This window comes from Bufo bufo, chromosome 7, assembly GCF_905171765.1.
Source record: "Bufo bufo chromosome 7, aBufBuf1.1, whole genome shotgun sequence".
NCBI lineage: Eukaryota > Metazoa > Chordata > Amphibia > Anura > Bufonidae > Bufo > Bufo bufo.
In genome coordinates, this window is record NC_053395.1 from 192,223,732 (window position 1) to 192,249,553 (window position 25,822).

Here is a 25,822-nt window from a genome sequence, read left to right on the forward strand (position 1 = left end):
TTTAGTTTTAGCTATTTTAGGGGGATATCTGTGTGTGCAGGTGACTATTACTGTGCATAATTATTAGGCAACTTAACAAAAAACAAATATATACCCATTTCAATTATTTATTTTTACCAGTGAAACCAATATAACATCTCAACATTCACAAATATACATTTCTGACATTCAAAAACAAATCAGTGACCAATATAGCCACCTTTCTTTGCAAGGACACTCAAAAGCCTGCCATCCATGGATTCTGTCAGTGTTTTGATCTGTTCACCATCAACATTGCGTGCAGCAGCAACCACAGCCTCCCAGACACTGTTCAGAGAGGTGTACTGTTTTCCCTCCTTGTAAATCTCACATTTGATGATGGACCACAGGTTCTCAATGGGGTTCAGATCAGGTGAACAAGGAGGCCATGTCATTAGATTTTCTTCTTTTATACCCTTTCTTGCCAGCCACGCTGTGGAGTACTTGGACGCGTGTGATGGAGCATTGTCCTGCATGAAAATCATGTTTTTCTTGAAGGATGCAGACTTCTTCCTGTACCACTGCTTGAAGAAGGTGTCTTCCAGAAACTGGCAGTAGGACTGGGAGTTGAGCTTGACTCCATCCTCAACCCGAAAAGGCCCCACAAGCTCATCTTTGATGATACCAGCCCAAACCAGTACTCCACCTCCACCTTGCTGGCGTCTGAGTCGGACTGGAGCTCTCTGCCCTTTACCAATCCAGCCACGGGCCCATCCATCTGGCCCTTTAAGACTCACTCTCATTTCATCAGTCCATAAAACCTTAGAAAAATCAGTCTTGAGATATTTCTTGGCCCAGTCTTGACGTTTCAGCCTGTGTGTCTTGTTCAGTGGTGGTCGTCTTTCAGCCTTTCTTACCTTGGCCATGTCTCTGAGTATTGCACACCTTGTGCTTTTGGGCACTCCAGTGATGTTGCAGCTCTGAAATATGGCCAAACTGGTGGCAAGTGGCATCTTGGCAGCTGCACGCTTGACTTTTCTCAGTTCATGGGCAGTTATTTTGCGCCTTGGTTTTTCCACACGCTTCTTGCGACCCTGTTGACTATTTTGAATGAAACGCTTGATTGTTCGATGATCACGCTACAGAAGCTTTGCAATTTTAAGAGTGCTGCATCCCTCTGCAAGATATCTCACTATTTTTGACTTTTCTGAGCCTGTCAAGTCCTTCTTTTGACCCATATTGCCAAAGGAAAGGAAGTTGCCTAATAATTATGCACACCTGATATAGGGTGTTGATGTCATTAGACCACACCCCTTCTCATTACAGAGATGCACATCACCTAATATGCTTAATTGGTAGTAGGCTTTCGAGCCTATACAGCTTGGAGTAAGACAACATGCATAAAGAGGATGATGTGGTCAAAATACTCATTTGCCTAATAATTCTGCACGCAGTGTATATGTACATGCACATACATAAACATACATACAGGTCTCAGATTCTAACTATAGTAAAAAGAGCGTAGCGGGTGGGTAAAGTAAGAGGGATACAAGACAGATAGAGCAAATGCTGTCTCTAAAGGAGGAGGACATAATGATCAGGACTGGGCTATAGCATGAACCAATCAATGGGGCATAAAGTTAAGTCAGGAATCTATGTATTAAATAGAGTCTAGTAAGCATCCAGAGTAATATCTGTGGATAAAACAAGCAGCAGATTGAATGTCATTATCTAGTGCATGGATATATAGCATAAAGACTCACCATGGCCGAGTAGCTGACGGCTTGATGCAGGCGCTATGTGTCTCTGCGTTCGTGTGTGTTTTAAACTATGGGGCTGGAAGTCATGTGGGCGCTTTGCCCTGTGTCCGGGTTCAGCCGGTCACATGATCGTCAATGACGTCATGTGAACCGCGTGATCGCGGGCCGTAGTGTGCGCATGCGCACTGGGTACTGGCACAGAAATAGAAGATAGCTTAATGCAGGGGATATATAACATGGTGTATCATGGAAAACGGGAATGATAGGCTGGGGATCGGTCTGCTATTTGGTTAAGAGGAGGAAGAAGAGTTATAAAGAAGGATATTGAGGATTTTTTTAAAAATAAGGAGTATATATAGTTCTATGCTAGCGCTTTAATTAAGAAGAATGGGGAAAGTTATCTCAAGTAAAGAAAGGGTGGTCACATACATATAGATGGAATGGTTTAAAGTATAATTAAAGTATAATTAAACAATTGCTTCGATTCTTGTCGTGCTAAAAATGTGAAGAATAAATTTTTAAGGAACAAAAGGCGAATATTCACATTATATGGTTCTAGATTTAGTGGATAAGTGTCTCAGCATATAGGTATCTATATATACTATAATCTTATACTATATTATAATCTATGATGAGAGGGAGGGGTGGAAGAGAGGGATGGAAGAGGGGAAAAAAAGGAAGGGGAAAAAAAAGGGGGGGGGGAAGGAAAGAGGATGGAGGGAAATGCGGGGAAAGGGAAGGGGGGGGGGAAGGGGTTTGATTCTCACCAACTTGTATATTGACTATGATTATAATCCAACTAGGGAGCCTGAAACAAAGGAGAAGTATATGCATATTAATATCAAAGAAATGACATTATAACACCATATCAGTCCACAATACCGAAAAACAAGAATGAAGGTTTAAAGATTGAGTATTTAAAGATCACAGTAAAAGTCACATTCCCGGTTGAGGCCTCTTGGGGATAAAGTGTCCAGTCGGTGTATCCAGAAACTTTCTCTTTGTTTCAATGTTTTAATCCTGTTACCGCCTCTCCGTGGGGTATTAACTTGTTCCAAAACCTGATAGCGTAAGGATGAGATCTGATGGTTGTGTTCCTTAAAATGTGCTGGGATTGGTAACAAAAACTGTTCAGTCCTGATGGTGGATTTATGTTTAGAAATACGATTCCTTATTTGTTGCGTGGTTTCACCCACATAACAAAGTCCACACGGGCATTTAATTAAATAAACGACAAATGAGGAATCACAGGTATAGTACCCTTTGATAGGGAATAGGGAGTCTGGGACAGATAGACTCGAATGGCACAAACCAAATCCAGAGTATGGAGCGACTTCTCCCGAGGATGAGATGGTCCCGGACAAAATGAAGGGAGAATAATATCCTCGTTTAGATGAAATTTCGACACCACCTTCAGGGTGAGGGACCACCTTATCCTGATGGAGGATCAGGAAAGGCGACCGACATGAAAGAGCCGCAAGTTCCGACACCCTACGGATGGACGTGATTGCCACCAAAAACGCCACCTTGTAGAACAGGAAGTAAAGCGACACCTGCTGCAAGGGCTCTGAACCGCCGAAAGTGAAGCCAAATTCCGCTGAAAAAGAACAGAGAGAGCTGAAACTTGCCCTTTGAGGGAGCTGAGAGCCAGCCCGAAGTCCATGCCCGACTGCAGGAAAGCCAAGAGTCGCGGCAAAGAGAACCGAACGGGAGACAGCTGATGCCGCACGCACCAACTAAAGTAGGACTTCCAGGTCCGGTGGTAAATTCTGGAAGACGACTGCTTCCTGGCCTGAATCATGGTCTGGACCACCGCATCCGAAAATCCCAGAGCCTACAATACGGTGGCTTCAACAACCATGCTGTTAAATGTAGCGACCCTAAATTCGGGTGGAAGATCGGCCCCTGCGACAGAAGGTCCTCCTGAAGAGGAAGACGCCAGGGTTCGTCGGCGAGAACTGCGACTAGAGACGCGTGCCACACCCGGTGCGGCCAATCTGGGGCCACGAGAATGACAGGCAGTCCCTTGGACCTGATCTTCCAGAGGAAGAGGCGGGAACACGTTTGCGACGCCGAGCCGGGGTCTTCTGCCCCCTGGCTCCAGCCGAATCACCACCTTCGGTGTGCGGCCCCTTGGGGAGGGACGCTACATCGGAACAGAGGGGACTTGCGGTGGGCGGCTGTGGCGATCCGCATGCTGGAGGGAAACAGAGGCTTTGTAAGAACCTCTGGTCCTCCTTTGCTTCTGGAGAACGGGAAGGAGCAGGGAGTTTGGGTGAACCCCTGGTCTCCCGTCTCCTGGGTGGGAGTGCAGGCAATTTTAAGGACTAAACAATTATAAAGTATGCCCGTCTATAAGGGGGGGGGGGGGGGGATGTTGTTACAGTTATACCTCCCACAGTCTACTGCACTTGAAAATCAAAAAGTATAAAAAAGGGGCAGTAGTAACTAATAAAACTTAACTTTTAATAAATAAAGGATAAATAAAGCTAGGACCTAGATGCACGATCCATTTAAAAACTCCAGCCCCCACTTATCAAGCCAAAGGTCCCAATGGACCTCCAATACACCATATCAACACATAACAAATGACCCTAAGTAGGGTGTAAAGGGTGGATTGGTAAAAAGATTGATAGTTCTTACCAGTCCAAAAATTCCACAGGGTGTGGACGTGGCCTTGGATCAGAATAGGTGTATAGTAGCTCTGTTCCTTTGATGCCTCAACCTTCTGGTTCATCTAGTGTTGTTTTGGTCCATCCATTTATGAGATGCAGACTTGTCTCAGGAACAGGTTACAGATGTCGTGTCCATTTTACTGCTATTCTTAATTTTCGGTTAACATCTGATGTCACATCTGGTAGATATAGATGGAGACAGCAGATCCTATGCTGATCCTAATGCGCTCTATCAAGGCTATCATTGACCCTAATGACCTCCTAATAAGGAGTCATCGGCCTGAAAAGAGTGGCCCTGTCCGGAACCTTTCCCTCTCTGGAGACCCTATCTCGTGCATCTAGGTCCTAGCTTTATTTATCCTTTATTTATTAAAAGTTAAGTTTCATTAGTTACTACTGCCCCTTTTTTATACTTTTACATTTTAAGGACTGCCTGAAACTCCCGCTAGAAAAAAAGGAAAAAACAAAAGAAGAAAAGAAATCAGCAGACCAGCAACACAGGGAGGTCTGCCTCCTACAGACACTAAGCTAAAACTGATTTAGCTTAGTCCCTGTAGGAAGGGTATAGCTGAAGGGGAGGAGCTTACACTTCTTGTGCTTAGTGTCCGCCTCCTAGCGGCAACAGCTATGCCCATGGTCAAGTCTGTGTCACCCAATGATAAGGATGAGAAATTCTGCTTAGCAGCTTGTATGACATTTTCAAGGGGTTGTCCAGCTTTTACTAAGTGATGGCTTAGCCTGAGGATAGACCATCAATAGCTGATTGGCGGGGATTGGCCCACCCCCCCTGATCAGCTGTTCGGTGTAGCTCCAGCGCCAAAAGTCTGCACAGGAACTACGCAGCTCCATCAGCAGCTCCATCAGCAGCTACACAGCGGACGCAGCTCGTCACTACAGCACTGCTACCACTGACATCAATGAAAGCAGAGCTGTAGTAATGAGTTTCCTCCACTACAGAGTTGATCTGAACAGCTAATCAGCAGGGTGTCGGACCCCCGTCAATCAGCTAGTGAGGATAGGCCATCACTTGATAAAAGCTGGACAACCCCTTTAAGTTACTAAAATCTGAGCAGTGCCTTAAAGGATAGGTCATTTTTTATTTATTTACTAGTTTATTAGAGCTAGTCATGTATACCTGAGTTAGTCTGTCAATGATTGTCAAAAGATCTGTAATTACCTTACAATAACAGCTTTCATTAATGTCCTCTGTCCCTTTCCACTGCTCCCTTAAAAGACCGTTGCTATGGCTCATCTGTCTCCTGCTAGGAAGACAGAGGGGCGGTCCTTCACACTGCATGCCTGCATTAGGCTTCAGAGTGAAGAGGCGTGTCTCTCAGTAATCCAATCTGATTGGCTGGCAGGGAGCTGCTGGCTACAGCAAGTTTGTATGTGCCCTGAGGGAAAGCAGTTTTGGCCTCAGAGAACTGACAGAGGAACCATCTTGAGAAGATCCTCATAATGTAGGATTCAAAACAGCCGTAACTAAGGGGAAAACTCAAGGAAAACAGTGGTAAATGAGGAAACTAAAGATTGCTTTATGCATAATGCTGCTGCAGCAGGAACATATGCTAAAATGTTAGTTATCCTTTAAAGGGTTTAGTTTCAGTCTGTAAACTAATAGTCATCCTAGATCTCAGATCATCAGTTTGATCTTCTCATGTACCTACAGTATGACTGATCAGAAGATCAGGTTCTATGTTCTCCCCGTGTTTGCATGGGTTTTTATACCCCAAAGAAAACCCTATACTTTATAGGTTGATTTTTGACTTTGGACAGATTGTGTTGGGTTTTATGCTGTTGATTAAAGTGGAGTACCATTACCCCTGATTACATCAGCTCTCCTGCATGGATATTATACGGCAGAGCTGATATTCCTGTCGGGTTGGAGTCAAGTGATCATGTCGTCTCTGACCACCCCTTGTGTGATCGTACTGGGTCATAATTGACAAGAAACAGAAAAACTAACAGATGAAAACAATAGAAAGTCTTTTCTTTTGCAGGAATTATCTTACTTACGGGCTGTTTTGGCCATAAAGAAGCAGAAGAAACAAGAAGAGGTTATCCATTTGTTAAAAGACGTCCTTGACAATCACTTCTCTTCTTTGCAAGGCTTGCCTCTCGGGATCCAGTACTTTGAGACATTAAACCCAGATTTCTTACTTGAAATAATAAGGGAATATTTAAGTTTTTGCCCCAACCAGGTAAAGTGTGCCCATTATTGCAAAAATTCTGTGGAGGAAAAGGTGACGCCGGCCAAATTTAAGGGGTTTTCTGAAAAGGGACTGTTACAAAAAAAAAAAAGTTAAATAAAATTTTAGCAAAACTGGGGAAACTTCTTCAATGAACTTTTTAATGCCTTTTTTGTTAAGCCCAAACCCCCCCCGGCGAGATGACTCTTGGAGGGAAACATGCTTACGTTCTCTCCACATCTCCATTCCGCCTCCTTCAGTCCACTCCTGTGCTCTGGTCCCCGCCTAAACTTCCAGAATAGACAGGGTCATGTGCTTCTGCAGCCACAGAAGTGACATGTCCCCCAAGTGGCATGTCACTGGTCACTTCCCACTTGAGGGACACATCACTGCTGCAGTAAGTCATTGTCTACAATGCCACACTTGACCCCCATCCAACCATGGAAGTTTACAAGCGGGGACTGGAGCGCAGCAGTGCACCGAAGGAGCCAGAACCAAATGGCGGGGAACAGGTAAGTATGCTTCCCTCCTTAGATCTGGGATGGGGGGGGGGGGGGGGGGGAGAGTGAACTGGACAACTCCTTCAAAGGATTTTCTGAACTTTTGCAGATTCTTCAAACCTTCCCAGAAATTGTAAACAGTGGGGAAAGTTATAACCTTACCATATGAGTTCTCCGTCCCTCTCTGCCGGGCTCTGTTGGTCTACTGAGTCCATTAGACATGGGTGAGGGTGCATTCATCATGACATAGCATCATATGGCAGGATTATCCTGTCCAGTGCCAGTCACTGGACGACGTAGCCACCTGACCATGGAAACTGGTGGTGGGACAGAAGAAGAGTTTGCATGGTATATGAAATATTCAAGGGGTCTTCCAGGATCAGAAAAAAAAAAAAAGGGCTTGCTTCCTTTCTGGGGCCTCATCTGTCCATGGGCTGTGTTTGGTGCTGATGTTGGGCTTCATTCTTTTGAAGGGAAATGATCTGCAGTGCCATAAGCAGCCCAAACCTTGACAAGCCCTTTAAAACAATTTAAAAAATAAAAATAGTTATTATAAAAATGTTATCTCCTCAGCCCCCAGCAGCCGGCCAGCCCGTCTGCTCCCTCTTGAAGCACTGTACCTCCGTCCTGGAAACAATAGTGAAGACTGCTCCAGGTCTACAACAAGCCGTGTTTCTGATTGCAAAGGTGAAATATTTAGCAGGTAGGTCTAAATCGATGGCACAGATCTTTTCTTATGTAAAGGAGGAGAGATTTCTACATTTTCACAATATGTATGTATTTTGTTCATCACCGCCCACTGCCTCATCTTTCTTAAAGGATCCGTCTGCTATCCTTACTTGTCTGATTTAGCAAAGACTTGCATTTCCAATGGGGGGAAAAAACTGTTCTGGATGTTTTTTTTTTTTTTTGTTTTTTTTATAATTCTGCCTTGTGTTATTCCTCCTGGAAATGATAAATTATTTGACAGCTGGGGGGTTACTAATTTCCCTTCCCAAAGAGATGTGTCCCTGCACAGTCTAGTGCTATCAACATTTATTGGACAGTGTCAGACTGGGTAGGGACACACTTCCAAATGGTAATAATTAATCTCAGTCTATTTATAAATTTGTAGGAGGCATAACAGAGGAGCAGTCGAATGAAAAGTTCTAAAAATGATTCTCCAGAATAATATTATTTTTTTACATGAGGAATAGTATAAAAGTATATAATAATACAGACATGTCAGGAGAGGGGAGGGTCCTCTCTAAGGTCATGGATCATTTTCTTAGGTTTGTTGGATTGGCTCTCTGCATATAATGTTGTGTCGGTTACTTTGCTTTTGACTGTGGGTAAGGGGACTGTGGTCTGGTGACATTGTCCCTCTCGTATGTCTAATGTATTCTTTCTTTCTGTAGGTGACGTTGAAGCGGCTCAGAGCAGCCTGCAGCTCTTTCTGGACCATAATCCGTCATATGCTGATGCACATCTTCTGATGGCTCAGGTTTATTTGTATCAGGACAACTTGAAGCTGTGTTCTCACTCTCTAGAGCTATGTCTGAGTTATAGCTTTGAGGTGAGTTGTCAAAAAAGATCAAATCTCATACCAGCTATAGTTACTATAGTTTAAAAAAAAAAAAAAAAACGTAACCCTTTTTCTACCAGCGCTGTACATGTAGCGATGGGTAAATATGGCGGGCGCCATAGCCGGTGGGTCTCCGCTGTTTCGAACAGCAGAGACCCGCTGTCACGCCCCTGCCCTGTGAGTGATCTGAGAAGATCTGTCAGACTTGCTGCACGTGAATCTATCTGACAGATTGCTTTGTTGTGGCTTCTGGCAGGATCCCATCCTCTCACAGGTTCTCATTAGTTTGTTAGTGGTGCTATTTATTTCTGCCTCTCACTATAGCCCTTGCGGTTTATAGTTTCTCCTGGAGTTCTCTGCTGGTGTTTTGTGGATCTCCTGCTCCCAGTTCGTCTTCAGTTAAGTCCTCCTTCCTTCCCTTCTGTTGTTTGTACTGGCTAGGCCTTAGGTAGACGCAGGTTCCTTCATCTGGTGCAAGGAACCGGTTGTCTTTTCTCCTGCTTCCTAGCTGAGGGTTTGTATCAGTTGCAGCAGGGCTTAGGTTCGAGTGCATGAACACTTCTACCATCGAGATTTGTTCATGTTGGTAGCAGCCAGCGAAAGGCTCAGGGACTATCAGGTGGTGACCTTTTCCTGTTCCCTAGCTGTGGGGGGCTAGCCTGCTGTTCTGTGTAATTTTGTTGTGTTTTGTTTGCTTCCCTTCCCTCACCTTCCGTGACTGCGACCGGCAATAATGCCGATCGCGGATTAAAGCCTTTAGATTCTGTGATCAAGTGTGATCATAGCATTTAAAAGCTCAAAAACCCAGAAGCATGCACTTCCGGGCTTCTTACCAGAATCCTCTGCGACCAATGAGGATGCTGGTAATTGGTTTCAACACGCTGGGTCTCTCTTGAGAGACCCAGCATATTGGAGCTGCAATTCTTTATTTAGCCTGCGGGTCTACTGTATATATAGCAGATTGCTAGGTCAGAGATCACTCCAGTCCCAGCACTTTAACCATTTGGATGCCCTGGCCACTAGCAACTGAGGCATCTGAGCTGTTTGACAACGGGAGGGGGCCACCCTGCAACGTGATTAAATATAAACAATTACCAACCACCTATGAACTCACCTGTGGAAATGATCGGGGGGAGGACCTCCTGATGAAGCTGTGAGGGCGAAACGCTCGTCGAGGTGTTTTTCTAGTTCATCCATCCCCCGATCTTGTGCACAGGTAAGTTTAGAGGTGGTTGATAATTGTTTTTTATTTTTAAGTTCAATCTTTCCGGCCTCTATCCATCATGGGACGTCCTTTCTGTAGATACTAGCTACTATTGGATATCGGCTGGGGCTTTATATTACTTTATTAATATTTTTCCTCTATCTCATCGGTGATTATTTCCACTGTTGTGGACATGTATTACACTCTCTTCGGGGGCAGTGAGACTTGGGGGTCTGTGATTCTATATAGCATATTTAGGTCATTGTTACCTTTCTGACAGTATTACCCCTGAGCTATTTGTGTATGTGTATTCATTATTTTTTGTCTTTATTTGATGTAATAAAGCTGTATAATTTTTACAATTTTTTTTTTCTGTGGACATGACTTTCATCCCCGTGTAGGGGTACAAGTTTGTAGGTTATATGGTTGTATATGCATGCCTTTGTTAACGCTGAATGGGGCTTTTTTGTTTTTTTTCCAATTCAAAATAGTAGTTTCGGCACCTGCCGGGAGCAACTGATCACCGGGGTACCTGGTGCTGGAACCCACCGATCTCATGTTGGTGACCCATCCTGAGGATAGGTCATCAATATCTGGAGCCTTGAAAACCCCTTTAAGCCGTCACCGATACAGTTTTCTGTTAATCTGAATGGAAGATTCCTTGCTGTCATACAAATGCTTCTTCTTGCAGATACGTGAATATCCGCTCTACAATCTGCTTAAAGCTCAGACCCAGAAACGAATGGGAGAAATTCAGGAGGCCATCAAAACGCTGCAGATAGCCATGAGCTTACCCGGGATGAAAAAGGCTGGATCCTCCCTGAAATCAAAAGGAAGAAAAATAGAAGTCAGTGCGAGTGACAGAGTGTCCATCTTCCTGGAGCTTGTAGACTGTCATCGTAGGAATGGGGAGCAGGTAATGGACCTTCTGTCATCACAGATGAGACAAAGTAGATTACTTAGTGTATGTGTGTGTATGGAGTGATGTCAGATTACTAGGATATACCATCATTTTATGATTGTGGGGGTCCGATGTCGGAGACCACCTCAGAGGCTCGAACACCAGAGAGGCTGGCACATTTTCCAATAGTGTACAAGCACAACCACCGCTATTGGATTGCAGGGTGGTCGTAACCCCTTGATACGACCAGTGGATAATGTGATGGAAAAATGAATCAAACCAGCTGTAACGGATCTCCTAGCACCCCGACCGGGTACCTCCGTTGATAGATGCTCCTAGTGCTTTCCGAGGACTCCAAGCACTCCACTTGACACCGTACGCACTGCAGACCCCACGAACCGCCGAAGCTTGGTTGAGGTCTCACCGTCTCCTACCCACCCTGGACCTACGACAAGGCTCCAGGCTCCAGTGGGTGAACCTCTCCTAAAACCAGAGATCTGGGACAGCTCTTAAAAGAGCTAGTAGTTATAGCCAGGGGAGTATAGCAAATCTCCCAGCGTATAGCAATCCCCCAGTGTCGATCAGTTACCCAAACACCAGTCTCAACATGATGAAGGATAAAACAGGCACTCTTTATTGAGGGCTACCCGCCCGTATTTATGCAGGTCCCCATCTGGTGGACACGCCCCTAGGGGACCAGAAGGAAGACTGTGACACAGGACAGATACGTAGCAACTCAGGATAAACAGACACAACACATCCCCACAATGCATCATGGTTTCCTCCTCTCTGCCCTGGAGACACCCGAGGAGCAATTCAGTTATCTTTCAGGACAAAAGGAAATCGCCAATACACATGTGGGGACAACAGGACAGAAATCACCACCCAAACACACAATGTCACAACCCCCACAGCAAACACAGACATTTAACATATCCTCAGATAGCTCAAGTCTGAGTGCATATTATTAGGTGAATGGCACTCAGACTACACGAATACAATAAAATTAGCTATCTGGGTACCCTCACATAACAAAATACAATTCCAAAGACAGCTGTGCGGCCGGTCTGTCTTCTCCTTTAAAGTTAGTATGGGCCATAATCTTGAGGCAAGAGGCTGGTAAACAGGCCTCTCCAAAACCCAGTGGCGAGGTTGGTTTCGCCACACCAGCAAAGCAGACAACATGGACGGGCACTATATATTAATAAGTGCCTCGTATTAACTTTCTCTACATGATAAATGCTATTTTCTGAAGTGACACAACCCCTTTTAAACATTGGCACCATGGTGACAGTAGTTATTACTGTTGACTCGCACCACTGGAGTCCTGGGTTTGAATCTGACCAACAGTACCACCTACATGGAGCTTGTTCTATAGCAAAATCTGGCAGATGTGGTAGTAATGCGAATGATTTCATCTCTGTACTTGTACATAGAAGGGATGATATCTGCAGTGAAAATACACAGCATTTCTGCAGCGTGCTCGTTATACCGTCTGATAAATTTCCGCTACATGTGGATGGCGTTTTCAGAACTGTACTGTAATTTTCTGGGGATTTGTGGCAGAAATCCATATCGGTCCTCTACAGCTGAACTTACCTTTTAGCTTGTAACCTTTCCTTTTCCTCTCTGTGCATGTACAGCACGAAGCAGCTAAAGTCTTACAAGATGCGATCAATGAATTCTCGGGGACACCGGAGGAACTTCGCGTCATGATAGCCAATGCGGAGCTGGCGCTGACACACGGGGACGTGGACCAAGCTTTATCCATGCTCCGGAACGTTTCTCCAGAGCAGCCTTATTATGTCCAGACCAAGGAGAAGATGGCTGACATCTACCTGCAGCACCGGAAGGATAAGAAGCTCTACATCAGCTGCTATAGGTGAGGTACTTGGAACTGTTTGCCAAAATCTAGTGACCGGAGCGGTTTATCGGTTGCAGTGCATCCAAGTACCCTGCATAGACTTAGAGAAGAATAAAAGGGGAATTGTGAAAATTCTTAAGGTTCTACATTGATGAATAAAGTAGTTTTCCAAAATTTTTTGGACCCCAGCGCTCCCATTGCGCGCTGCACTAGAAATCCTAAAATCCTTAGCGTGGGCTCAAACTCTTTGCTTTGGGTCTACCCAGTACTCCTAACCACACTGTTTATAGCCCACTACATCCCCTGTATATTAACAATATTGGCCAGGCGTAGTCCGCACACTAGTATGGGACTTGTGTGACACGTACATAGAAGCCCTCTGGATGGCACAGGCACATTTAGATAATCCTTTTATGACACAGCGCCAGACTATGCCTACCTATGTGACACATTGGGGGAGGCAACCATCAAAGGAAAATCACAAATGAAACTTACAGCATGTGATTTTTCCCTCAAGACAGCAAGAGGAGCTAAAGTGCCTCTTGATCATCACCAGAACTGCCCTAACTAGCCCAAAATGAAAGCCGAGCATTGCAAAGTTGTAGCAGTAGGGTTAGTGCATCAGGTACTGCAAAAAGGCCCCCTTAAATGAGAAAATTCTGTTTGTCACCTCCACTAGAGGGAGCTTAAGAGCTTATTGCATACTGTGTTATTATATGTAATATATAAAGTGTAGGTAATGAGCTTAGTAGCGTTATCAGTTAATGACATGTCTATGCAGGGATTTCAAAACTGCTATTTATCAGATGTGATGTGTAAACTCGGTCCTTTCATACAAAATATGATAAATATTCATTTAGAATATTTTTCCTTTCCAGAGATCTGGTAGAGAAAATACCTGGCTCTCATACATACCTCCTCCTGGGAGACGCCTATATGAATATTCAGGAGGTAAGTACCATGTCTGACGACTCAAGAAATCTCTCTCCTTCACTACATCAGGACAGATTTTTATTTACTGAAAGCAAATAATGGTTTAGATTCAATGACAGCAAGCACAGATCTTGAAACAGTAAATAATTAGGACAGAAAATGTATTAGAAAATGTAACTGTACAGTACAGAATGAATAACCGTAATTGTGGAAATGACAAGACACTTATAGTGTTGTAAACATAATGCTCCCCATTGTGCCCCAGAAGTAATAATGCTCCCCATTGTGCCCCAGAAGTAATAATGCCCCCCATTGTGCCCCAGAAGTAATAATGCCCCCCATTGTGCCCCAGAAGTAATAATGCTCCCCATTGTGCCCCAGAAGTAATAATGCTCCCCATTGTGCCCCAGAAGTAATAATGCTCCCCATGTGCCCCAGAAGTAATAATGCTCCCCATTGTGCCACAGAAGTAATAATGCCCCCCATTGTGCCCCAGAAGTAATAATGCTCCCCATTGTGCCCCAGAAGTAATAATGCTCCCCATTGTGCCCCAGAAGTAATAATGCTCCCCATTGTGCCCCAGAAGTAATAATGCTCCCCATAGTGCCCATATTGGTTATTATGTTCCCCATAGACTCCCAGTAGTAATAAAGTCCACCATAATGCCCCTAGTCGTAATAATTCTTCTTATAATGTGCGATAGTAGAAAAAACGCCCCCTACTGTGCACTAGTAGAAAATAACTCCTTATATAGTGTGCCAGTAGAAATAAATGCTTCGTTATAATCTGGGCCAGTACAAAAAGTACCTCCCTTATGTGTGCCAGTACAAAAAAGACCCCTCTTATAATGGGTGCCAGTACAAAAAATGCCCATCATAATGTGTGCCAATAGAAATACCCCCTTTTTGTGGACCCAGTAGAACCAAAGCCTATCAGAGGGAGCGGCAGGGCAAGGAGGCATCGTTCCCGTGCCCCGTTGCAGCATTTAAATGTATCTCTTCCCTGAGGATGGCGATACAGTTGAAAATTGAGAGAGGAGCGCTTCCACAATGCAATCCATCATTGCTCACAGCCCTGCCGTCACTGCCTCTCAGTTTTTCCCAAGGTGGCACCACCTGAGACAGTTGCCTTGTTGGCGGTGCACCCCTGGATCTGTATATGCATGTATGCTCAATATATTTGTATTTTTATAATGCATGTAGAGTATATAGGTATATATGTCTTTAGTGTTTGTCTGGATAGATGTAATGGTTGTGTATCATTTCCTTTGCATGTTTTACTGTTAAGTATCTTTTTCCCTAATAGCCCGAAAAAGCCATTGAGATATATGAACAGGCATTGAGGAAGAATCCTACAGAAGGAGCCCTGGCCAGTAAGATTGGGAAAGCCTTGATCAAGACTCATAACTACACCAAGGTGCATGTCTGTCACCGCCTTCCCCCCTTTTCCTGGTGCAGTGTATGCAGTACTAATGTTTCTGCATTATCATTTTGTCCTTAGGCGATCAGCTACTATGAAACCGCCCTGAAAAGCAGTCATCAGAACTTCCTCCGTTACGATTTGGCAGAGCTCTTACTTAAACTGAGGCAATATGAAAAAGCAGAGAAGGTCCTCCAGCAGGCGCTGGATCATGAGACTGGTAGGTGTACTACTTGAGGGGCGTTTTTAGGGTCCTTATAGATCTGGGGCCCAGGGTGGTCGTCATCCCAGTCTCGGTAACAAATACACTAGTGGCATATATGTATTGGAGACAACCTATGCAGGTCTGCTGTATAGAGTGGCAGCACGCATTTCTAACCGGCTGCTCCGTCCATTTCAGTGAGCCCTCTTCTCTTGATTGGTGGGGGTTCTACCTTTGGGACCCCCACCGATCAAGAGAAAAGTTATCCCCTATCCTATATATAGGGATAACTTGTTATAACTGGAATACCCCTTTAAATTTAATGTATGCTGTAAGGCCAAGGTCGCAACACGTGAAACTCTGTGTTTAGTGTATATACGCCAAATGGATCCATAGGTCAACAAAGTCCAAAAGAATGGCTGGGATACACTACGTTAACTTTGCTTTACTATGTAGAGGCATCCCCAGAATTCTTCTAGCATGGGAGTCTATGGGCCACATAGGTCACTGAATTCCTGTGCAGCAGCACACACCGGAGCTGCACATCAGGCAATGCTTCCAACCTATATTATTTTTAATGGCAGGCTGTGACGCAATGTGACCAGGGCCTAATGTGTTGTGATGGTTAACCCCGTCCATTGCTCTTGTCTGGTTTTCTTTCTAGTGAATGAATTATCACCACTTATGGACGACAGCCGCTATTTTGTTCTTCTTGCCAAAACCTACGGCAAGATGGAAAAGACAGAAGATGCAATTGTTTCTTTACAAAGGGTAACCATGAGATTTCCTTTCCCACGTTTTCCGCACACACAAATTTCGCATAATGAAGTTTTTTTTATTTTATTTCAAGACCCCCATAAAATGGAGGTAGAGGGGCGTTATGAACTGATGAAAGTGGCGTTACCGGACTGATCTCTTGCCTTTGCTGTGGCTCCGATCTGGTGGAGCCTTCCAGGCTTTGTTTCCGCCACTGCATCGACTACTCCACAAGATGATTCCAGGCCTCTGAGGTCACATGGGGTAGTCGGAGATGTCAGTAATTTACTGCAGCAATCGAGTGAGGTCGTCAGGGGTGTAATCGATGCAGTATCGGCAGCAAAGGCTGGCAGGAAGCCCTGGAGCAATGGGGGATCGGACAGGTAAGTCTGCACTTGTTATTTTATAGCACTCTCTGCCTTTGTGCAAATTTTGGGGGTCTTGGAAAACCCCTTTAATGTATTCTGGTTTCAGAAAATAAAGCCAATTTTCTTTGCATGTGATTGATACATAGGGGCACTGACACAGATAACAGACAGCTGTACTGTAATGAGCCACCGCCTGTGTGTGCTTCATATGAGCAGGGCAGATTTGTATCCACTGGAAGTTCTATTGAATGACAGCAAGCCGAGATCTTGACCATTATGCCATGAATTAGCTCTCCTATAGTTCATCAATGCAGCCACCTGGGTTCTTGCAGATCGGTGGGGTCTCTGAAGTAGGATTGGCCATGAAGAGAAAAGTCCTGAAACCTCTTAAAGGGAATCTTTCACCAGCTGAGGGAACCATATACTAGTGACAGAGACTCCGAGCAAAACACAGGGGCTCTTTATTGACTTGACCCAATCGATTTGCTAAAATCTGGATTGAGCAGCTTCACTGTGAGCCGAGCATTGGAGTCTTCTCGATATACAGCGTGCACTGGGGGGTCCTAATATACAGGAGCTCCTGACTTTCTTCGACCCCTGCAGCTGATTGACACTTTTCTTTTCTATAGCAATCAGTGTCGGGGGAATGGGAAGAGCCGTGGGGCTGATGAATATGAGGACTGTATTGAGTGGACTCAACTCATGCTGGAGCTGTACAGATTTTAGCAAAATGACTAGGTCAGTTCAAGAAAGGAACCCAACATTCTGCTCAGGGTCTGTCACCAGTTTATGCTGCCCTCAGATAGGACTTTATACAACTGGTGACAGATTCTCCTGAAAGGTGTTCTCAAACAAAACGAGATCAGCTATAAAAAAATCAAAAAAAAACCCAGAGCCTCATTTAAGAGTCTCAACACAGCAATCCAAAGTGCAAAGCTTCCTGGGGAACAGTAATGTGCAAAATAATCGTGGAGCCCCAGTTCTGGGTCTACAACACAGTGATCAGAAATCCCTCTAGGAAAGGAAAACGAAGCAAAAGGGTGTCCTCATTTTAGAGATCCACCATATTAAGTGGCCCCTATGTCAAGATCCACTTCTGTTACAAGTCTTAAGGATGTGAACCTTAACCTGTTCGCTACGGCGCTGGAGTGATGTGTAAACATGTTGCCTGCTCGCACGTGCAGCGGGCGCCATAGCTGGCAGATCTCTGCTGTTTCAAACAGCAGAGACCTGTGGCTAATTACCGTGACCGTCAGTAATGCCGATCGCGGTAATTAAAGGCTTTAGATGCCGCGATCAAGTGAGATCACGGCATCTAAATGCGTGAAAACCTGGAAGCTCGCGCTTCCGGGCTTCCTACCGATGCCCCGTGCAGCCAATATGGGCATCGGTAGTTGCGCTGAACAGTGTAAGCCTCGCTGACGAGGCTTATAGTGTTCATGCTGCAATTCTTATTTCTCGCTCGTGTCATTGGGGGATACAAGTTGCATAGCTGCTGCTGCCACTAGGAGGCAACACTAGGCTAAAAAGTGTTAGCTCTCCCTGCTGGCTATACCCCCTCCAGCCTGGAGAGAGCAAACCAGTTTATAGCTTAGTGTCGTAGGAGGCAGACCTCCCTGCAGGGTCAATTCTGCTATATTTTTCTTTTTTTTCTCTTTTTTACAGGGAGGGGGAACGGGTCCGCCTAGCCTCCCTGTTCCCCCGGGGAGCAGGCCTGGGTCGGTTTCCCTCTCCGTCCAGCCCTCCAAGAAGAAAAAGAGGACCAGGACAGCCTAGCTCCCCTGCATCCCGCCAGCCAAGGGTTCACCTGGCTCCGGCCCTCCCTCCATGCCACTTCGGTTTCAGTGGCTGAAGAGGTGACCCTGCTGGTACCCCGAGGGGGGGTGAATAGAAGAGGATGAAGATGGGGTTTAGTATGGTAACCACAGGGTGAGTATAACCCTCTCCATCCACTCCACCGTCCCCACTCTCTCCCCTCCCTCCATACATCCTCAATCTTCAGCCTGGATTCTTCTCTTATTTAACCGGGTTCTTACAGCCCACTAGCCCTCGCCTCACCTCGCTCCCCACTCCTTCCCTCCATGGCCAAGCACTGCTGTTTCCACAGCGGTGGCATCCCCTCAGGTGGCGGCCGTGCATCTAACCTCCATTGTGTATACCTGTCCCAAGCCCTCCTTGGTCACAGGGTTCGGGGTTCCGCCTTTTTTTCCCACCGGTCCAGCCGGAGGTGCTCCGGTTGGCCTCGCGCCTATGCGAGTCCCCGGCTTTGCAGCCTAGTAGGCCGCACTTTCCATGCTGGGTTGGGGGGGTAGGACTTGTTCCCGGATCGCAATTTTCGAGCCCTGACGTCCTTCTGGAGCCCCACCCCCAGCCCTCGTGTTGTGAAAGGAGAAGAAAATAAAAGAAAAAATTGACTGGCCCCCTGAGCCTAATTGAGGGCTGGGGCTCAACTTGACAAGGTTTGAGAATGCTAAGGAGGTCATTGACAATGGATTATAAATTCATTTCAAGATTATATCCATAAAAAAAAAGAAAAAAAATTAATATAAAATAAAAATACAAAACAGAAGAGCCCAGCTGGTCCCTGGTGCGGCCCAATGCCGTACGTGTTATGCTTGCTATATTGCTATAGCTTTGTGGATCAGGTATTTACAGTAGCGTCAGGTGTTTATAATAGCATTGAATGCTGTAGCTGATGCGTCCCCCATTTCTGGTGTGCTCTAGTACGTGGTTCTTCAGCTGGCATAACCCCCTTCTTTTCTGTGGCATTGTTCCCTTCACAAGTGGGACATTGGCGATAACAGTTGATGCTGTGGAAGCTTCAGCATTGTGCCTCTTAGATAATTGAGCAATGCTCTGACATCTTCTTCTGCTGTAGCTGAACATACCTATTCAGCACACAAACTGTGAGTTGACAACATGTCTCTTCTCACCAGTTACGTTTGTTCTGTCTCTTGTTGTCACCGCTAATAGATGATTGTTGTTGGATTGCAATGCCCTTTCTGCTTTATGCCCCTTGTACAAGGAGAGTAGTTGCACTCGCTCCACCTACTGTTTCTGTATACCTGACCAGTATCCATATTCATTGGGATTTGTGTATCACTGCGGTGGAGGTGCCTCTCTTTTCTCCTTTTGACCACTTTTTCTCTGGTACGTTTGTGTTTCTGGCAGAGTATTTCTCCCATCTCTAGTCACATTCTCCCCTATGGCGGGAGATAGTTTTTCACGAGTCCACGCACCACTGTTGTTTCTAGTGTCAGTATTGCTTCTCCTTATCGTCAACGTATTTGTTCTTCAGCCTACTGTTCTCTTTGGCTGATCCAGGCAGTTTTGTCTGTGGGGTTCTCTCGTTAGGGACCTTACGAAGAGCCTTTGTGGCTCTGGGTGCATTCGCCCACCATATTACCTTGTTCTTAGGGAGTTTTTTATTTTTGGCAGAGCTGTATGCGGCGGTTCTTACTCCGCTTCCATGAGTGTACTCACAGCGACGCCTCTAGATATTTCACAGTGCATTTCCCCTGTCTATGCTCCGCTTCCTCAGCCTGTCTGGCGCCAGTCATGGTATTGTCCTTGATCCAGCGTCAGTCAGTCTTGCCTTTATCCAGTGACGGAAGTTTATGTGACTGTACTCATACACGACATTTCTCTCCGCAGCATGGCTGGGGTGTTCCTGATCCTCGAGGACACTGTTTTTCGTTCCAGACTACTTACCGTTCACGTGTGGTTTTTTTCTGGTTAGTGACACCAATGGGTTTCCATGAGGGTTTTCATCTCCTGTGCCCATCTCTATCTCTGTATCTTAATCCACCTGGGTGGTCGTTCCAGGACTGGTCTTCTGCCATTTTCTCGATGCTTTCATGGTGGCTTTCCAAGTTCTCCTCTGTTGAAATATCCCTTCCTGGTGCCTACACATTTGGTGAGGTTTTGTCTGGGTCTATCTGTCCCTTGGCTTGGCCAGGTCTCATACGTGCCTGGATTACACGGATTTATTTCTATTGGATAGACCCCTCTCGGTTTTCTGTGGGTTCTGAGGTCATGCACGACGTCCTGGTTGTCCAATCTGGTCATCCAAGGCGGTTCTGTGGTCCTCAATTTCCTGAGGTACCTTCCGGACTTCATTTTCAGTCATCAAAACTGTTTGTCCTTCTTGTGAATATTTGGTGCTGCTATCCACATCTTCTGAAGTATCTCCAGCCCTTTGGCTTCGTTTGACTGAGCTTTTCCTCTTCTTCCCAGCCTGTCACTGCGTGTTATACGCTTTCTGGCTGTCCCACCTGGTTCAGGCTTTTCTGGTCCTATTCAGGGTTCCTGGGAATCCTTTGCCCACATTCCATGCGGGATCTCATGGCCAGCCTTAGATTGGTTCTGGTCTTTTGTTCCCTCCCTATAGTACTGCTTTGGAACGTCCCACGTTCCTGTGTCCCCCAATGGTACGATCGAGAAAACAAGATTTTTGTGCACTTACCTGTAAAATCTCTTTCTCGCTGAGTTCATTGAGGGACACAGCTCCCACCCTTTGTTTGTTCTCAAATTTTTCCGCAGGTGACGGCGGTTGTTTGACTGGTGGGGTCCTCAGTTATGGGTTCGGACCCACGGGTTGTTGTATTGTTATTTCATTTCTGATATGTTCTCCTCCTACTGCTTGTGTACAAACTGGTATGGTCACTCCAGGCTGGAGGGGGTATAACCGGCAGGAGGAGCTAACACTTTTTAGCCTAGTGTCGCCTCCTAGTGGCAGCAGCAGCTATACTGTGTCCCCCGATGAACTCAGCGAGAAAGAGATTTTACAGGCGAGTCCACAAAAATCTCGTTTTTGGCCACCAGATGGCAGGATAGGATAATAAATGAGCAATTTCTAGTGTAAATCTCATTTTAAAAATCTCTGATAGAACAAAATCAAAAATTAAAAAACATTATTTATAGGCTCATATATAAGTTTCAAAATCATTACAAAAAATTTAAAAAAGTGTTAAAAAATATATAAAAACAAAATAATACAAGTTTAAATCATCCCCCTTTCTTTATAATTAAAAAATAAATACCAAAATAACAATAAATATAAACATCATAAGTATCATCGCGACCGGAAATGCCCATAATATTAAAATACAAAACAAAAAAATCCAATACGGCGAATGGCATAACGGAAAAAAGAGTCAAAATGGACGATTTGACATTTTTTGATTGCTTCTCTTACCCAAAAAAATTTAATAAAATGTGATCAAAAAGTCATGCACACTCCAGATTGTCCTGCAAAAAATGAGCTCCTAAATAGCTCAGTATACATAAGTATAAAAAAGTTATGGGTGTCAGAATATGGTGATGTAAAAAAAATATATATTTAATCAAAGGTTAAATTCATTTTTACACTATTTAGACATAAAAAATCTATACATATGGGGTATCATTGTAATCGTACTGACCCAGAGAATGAAGGGCATTGGGGAAAAAATAAACGAACCAGCACCTCCACAATAAGTGAATATAAGAACGCAGGTGCACGCTACCTTGGCTAAAACACACTTGGATACGTAGAACTACAGGTAACAGCACTCTGCTAGTCAATTGCGCAAAGATATAAGCAAACACTAAAAGAATAAATGCTTGGGGGTCATACTTACTGCAAATGCAGCTAGAAGCTTTTTGCGAATATAATTGATCAAAAATATTTCGGGCCCATCTACCGGTCGTCAAGGTCGCTTCTAATCAGATGGGTCCTACTCTGACATGCCTCTCCTGGGCTTACAGCCTACAATCTGGGCAAAGTAGTACCAAGCTGCATCCTACATATGCCTCTCCCAGGTTGTGAGCCTGCAGTATGGGCTGGGTAGAATACAGCTGTACAAGCTATCTAATTAAAAGCACATGGTAAATGGGCTGGTGGTGCACGGTTCAATCTCACCACCAGGGGGAGCCACTCCCCTAGTGGAAGTGACAATGGGGAAAAAATAAACGAACCAGCACCTCCACAATAAGTGAATATAAGAACGCAGGTGCACGCTACCTTGGCTAAAACACACTTGGATACGTAGAACTACAGGTAACAGCACTCTGCTAGTCAATTGCGCAAAGATATAAGCAAACACTAAAAGAATAAATGCTTGGGGGTCATACTTACTGCAAATGCAGCTAGAAGCTTTTTGCGAATATAATTGATCAAAAATATTTCGGGCCCATCTACCGGTCGTCAAGGTCGCTTCTAATCAGATGGGTCCTACTCTGACATGCCTCTCCTGGGCTTACAGCCTACAATCTGGGCAAAGTAGTACCAAGCTGCATCCTACATATGCCTCTCCCAGGTTGTGAGCCTGCAGTATGGGCTGGGTAGAATACAGCTGTACAAGCTATCTAATTAAAAGCACATGGTAAATGGGCTGGTGGTGCACGGTTCAATCTCACCACCAGGGGGAGCCACTCCCCTAGTGGCAGTGACAATGGGGAAAAAATAAACGAACCAGCACCTCCACAATAAGTGAATATAAGAACGCAGGTGCACGCTACCTTGGCTAAAACACACTTGGATACGTAGAACTACAGGTAACAGCACTCTGCTAGTCAATTGCGCAAAGATATAAGCAAACACTAAAAGAATAAATGCTTGGGGGTCATACTTACTGCAAATGCAGCTAGAAGCTTTTTGCGAATATAATTGATCAAAAATATTTCGGGCCCATCTACCGGTCGTCAAGGTCGCTTCTAATCAGATGGGTCCTACTCTGACATGCCTCTCCTGGGCTTACAGCCTACAATCTGGGCAAAGTAGTACCAAGCTGCATCCTACATATGCCTCTCCCAGGTTGTGAGCCTGCAGTATGGGCTGGGTAGAATACAGCTGTACAAGCTATCTAATTAAAAGCACATGGTAGATGGGCCCGAAATATTTTTGATCAATTATATTCGCAAAAAGCTTCTAGCTGCATTTGCAGTAAGTATGACCCCCAAGCATTTATTCTTTTAGTGTTTGCTTATATCTTTGCGCAATTGACTAGCAGAGTGCTGTTACCTGTAGTTCTACGTATCCAAATGAAGGGCATTGGTCAGTTTTGCAACAAACGAAACGCCGTGGTAACAAAACCCGTAAAACAGTGGAGGAATTGCATTTTTTTTCCAATTCCACCCTATTTGGAATTGTTTACCGCTTCCCACTACATTTTATGCCATAATTAATAGTGGCATTAGAAAGTACAACTTGTCCCGCAAAAAATAAGCTCTCATACAGCTTTGTGACCGGAAATATAAAAAAGTTATGGCTCAAGGAAAATAGGGAAGAAAAATGAAAACGCAAAAACGAAAGGGTTAAAGGGGTTTCCTCACTTCAGCAAATGAAAATTATCATGTAGAGAAACAGGGGCGTACACAGAAGTCATTAGGCCCCATAACAAGAATCTGAATTGGGCCCCCTAACTCCGCCCACTTGTACCCACTCCTGCTTTTGGCTACCAAATCATAAGCCAATTCTGATGGGACCATACAGGCCTTACAGCTGCTACACAGACAGGATCCGTTGTGCGTCTCATTTTTCCTTCCTTCTGACAGATCAGAAGAAAGGTAAAATAAATGATGATGTCAGCCAGGCCGAAAGGCAAAATAGTGGCCCATCCATGAAGTGGGGAGGGTGGGAACAACATGAGAAGTCCACAGAGTGGCCCTATGACATAGTGGTGAGGTGGAAGCAGCATGAGGAGACCACAGAGTAACACAATGACAGAGTCTGGAGTTGGCAGCAGTATGAGGAGTCCACAGAGTGGCACAATGACAGAGTGTTGAGGTGGCGGCAGCAGCATCAGGAGAATACTACAGAGTGGCAAGGTGAGATAGTGTGGATATGGCGGTAGCAGCATCAGGATACCACAAATTGACCCGTTGACAGAGTGGGGCGGTGGGTGGCAATACCAGTACCCGCTGACGAAGGTGGTTGAACGAAGGAGCAGTTGGCATCAGATGTGTGGCATCAGGCGGGTGGCAGCATCAGAGTATTAGCTGAGGCAGGCATACAGAAGAAGCCGGTATCTTTTGTCAAGGTTTGGGTGAGGCGGCATGGATGATCTAATCAGATGCATCAGGCATTGATGGGTGGAAATCCTAGCTGATCCACGCCTCATTCATCTTGACAAAGGTCAGTCTCTCCACATTTTGGGTGGACAGGCGAGTTTTTCTTGGGGTAACTATGGCCCCCGCTGCACTAAACACCCGCTCTGATGCCAGACTACTAGCTGGGCAGGACAGCTTTTCCAGGCAAACCCGGCCAGTTGTGGCCACAAATCCACTTTGGCTGCCCAGTAGTCCAGCGGATCTTCAATGTGGGTTGGCAGGGTGCTGTCCAAGTATGCCACCACCTGCTGGTTCAGGTCCTGCTCCAGGTCTACCTGCTGCTGGTGGGTAGTTTCTTCACTATGCGGGTGAAGAAAGCTGCTCATCAGCGACTCTAGACTCTGGTGGTGCTACTGTCACTTGCGACGAAGCCGAAGACCGCTAGCTGACACTGTGAGCTCAGGCCTCGGGAAGAAATCCCTGGTGCCATGCCCCCTTACTCTGCTGCGACCTGTGCCTGCGCCATTAACGCCTCTGCTACTCCTCATGGCCTGGCACTTCTCTGTCTGACATACTTTTAGCTGAACTAAATAAATTAAAAGCAAAATAAAACACCACTAAAAGCCACGGATATATTTGTCGTATTGTACTGAAATAGGCCACTAAATTATTTCTGCGCAAATAACACCAAATGTGAACTGTGTGCATTTTTCTCTAGAAATACAGTACAGACCAAAAGTTTGGACACACCTTCTCATTCAAAGAGTTTTCTTTATTTTCATGACTATGAAGGCATCAAAACTATGAATTAACACATGTGGAATTATATACATAAAAAACAAGTGTGAAACAACTGAAAATATGTCATATTCTAGGTTCTTCAAAGTAGCCACACTCTTGGCATTCTCTTGATGAGCTTCAAGAGGTAGTCCCCTGAAATGGTCTTCCAACAGTCTTGAAGGAGTTCCCAGAGATGCTTAGCACTTGTTGGCCCTTTTGCCTTCACTCTGCGGTCCAGCTCACCCCAAACCATCTCGATTGGGTTCAGGTCCGGTGACTGTGGAGGCCAGGTCATCTGGCACAGCACCCGATCACTCTCCTTCATGGTCAAATAGCCCTTACTTTCAAAGTTTTCCCAATTTTTCGGCTGACTGACTGACCTTCATTTCTTAAAGTAATGATGGCCACTCGTTTTTCTTTACTTAGCTGCTTTTTTCTTGCCATAATACCAATTCTAACAGTCTATTCAGTAGGACTATCAGCTGTGTATCCACCTGACTTCTCCTCAACGCAACTGATGGTCCCAACCCCATTTATAAGGCAAGAAATCCCACTTATTAAACCTGACAGGGCACACCTGTGAAGTGAAAACCATTTCAGGGGACTACCTCTTGAAGCTCATCAAGAGAATGCCAAGAGTGTGCAAAGCAGTAATCAAAGCAAAAGGTGGCTACTTTGAAGAACCTAGAATATGACATATTTTCAGTTGTTTCACACT

General features: G+C 45.1%; 1 protein-coding gene across 1 annotated transcript in view; it reads left to right on the plus strand.

Moving 5' to 3' along the window:
• TTC21B (tetratricopeptide repeat domain 21B) overlaps positions 1 to 25,822 on the plus strand; it is a 91,624-nt gene that overhangs the window by 24,598 nt on the left and 41,204 nt on the right. Inside the window, exons 11-19 of the mRNA XM_040440285.1 lie at positions 6,394 to 6,594; positions 7,656 to 7,785; positions 8,480 to 8,637; positions 10,542 to 10,766; positions 12,395 to 12,633; positions 13,494 to 13,566; positions 14,854 to 14,964; positions 15,049 to 15,187; positions 15,834 to 15,940. Of these exons, the coding sequence (XP_040296219.1) occupies positions 6,394 to 6,594; positions 7,656 to 7,785; positions 8,480 to 8,637; positions 10,542 to 10,766; positions 12,395 to 12,633; positions 13,494 to 13,566; positions 14,854 to 14,964; positions 15,049 to 15,187; positions 15,834 to 15,940 (1,383 nt within the window). The remainder of the gene's footprint in view (positions 1 to 6,393; positions 6,595 to 7,655; positions 7,786 to 8,479; positions 8,638 to 10,541; positions 10,767 to 12,394; positions 12,634 to 13,493; positions 13,567 to 14,853; positions 14,965 to 15,048; positions 15,188 to 15,833; positions 15,941 to 25,822) is intronic.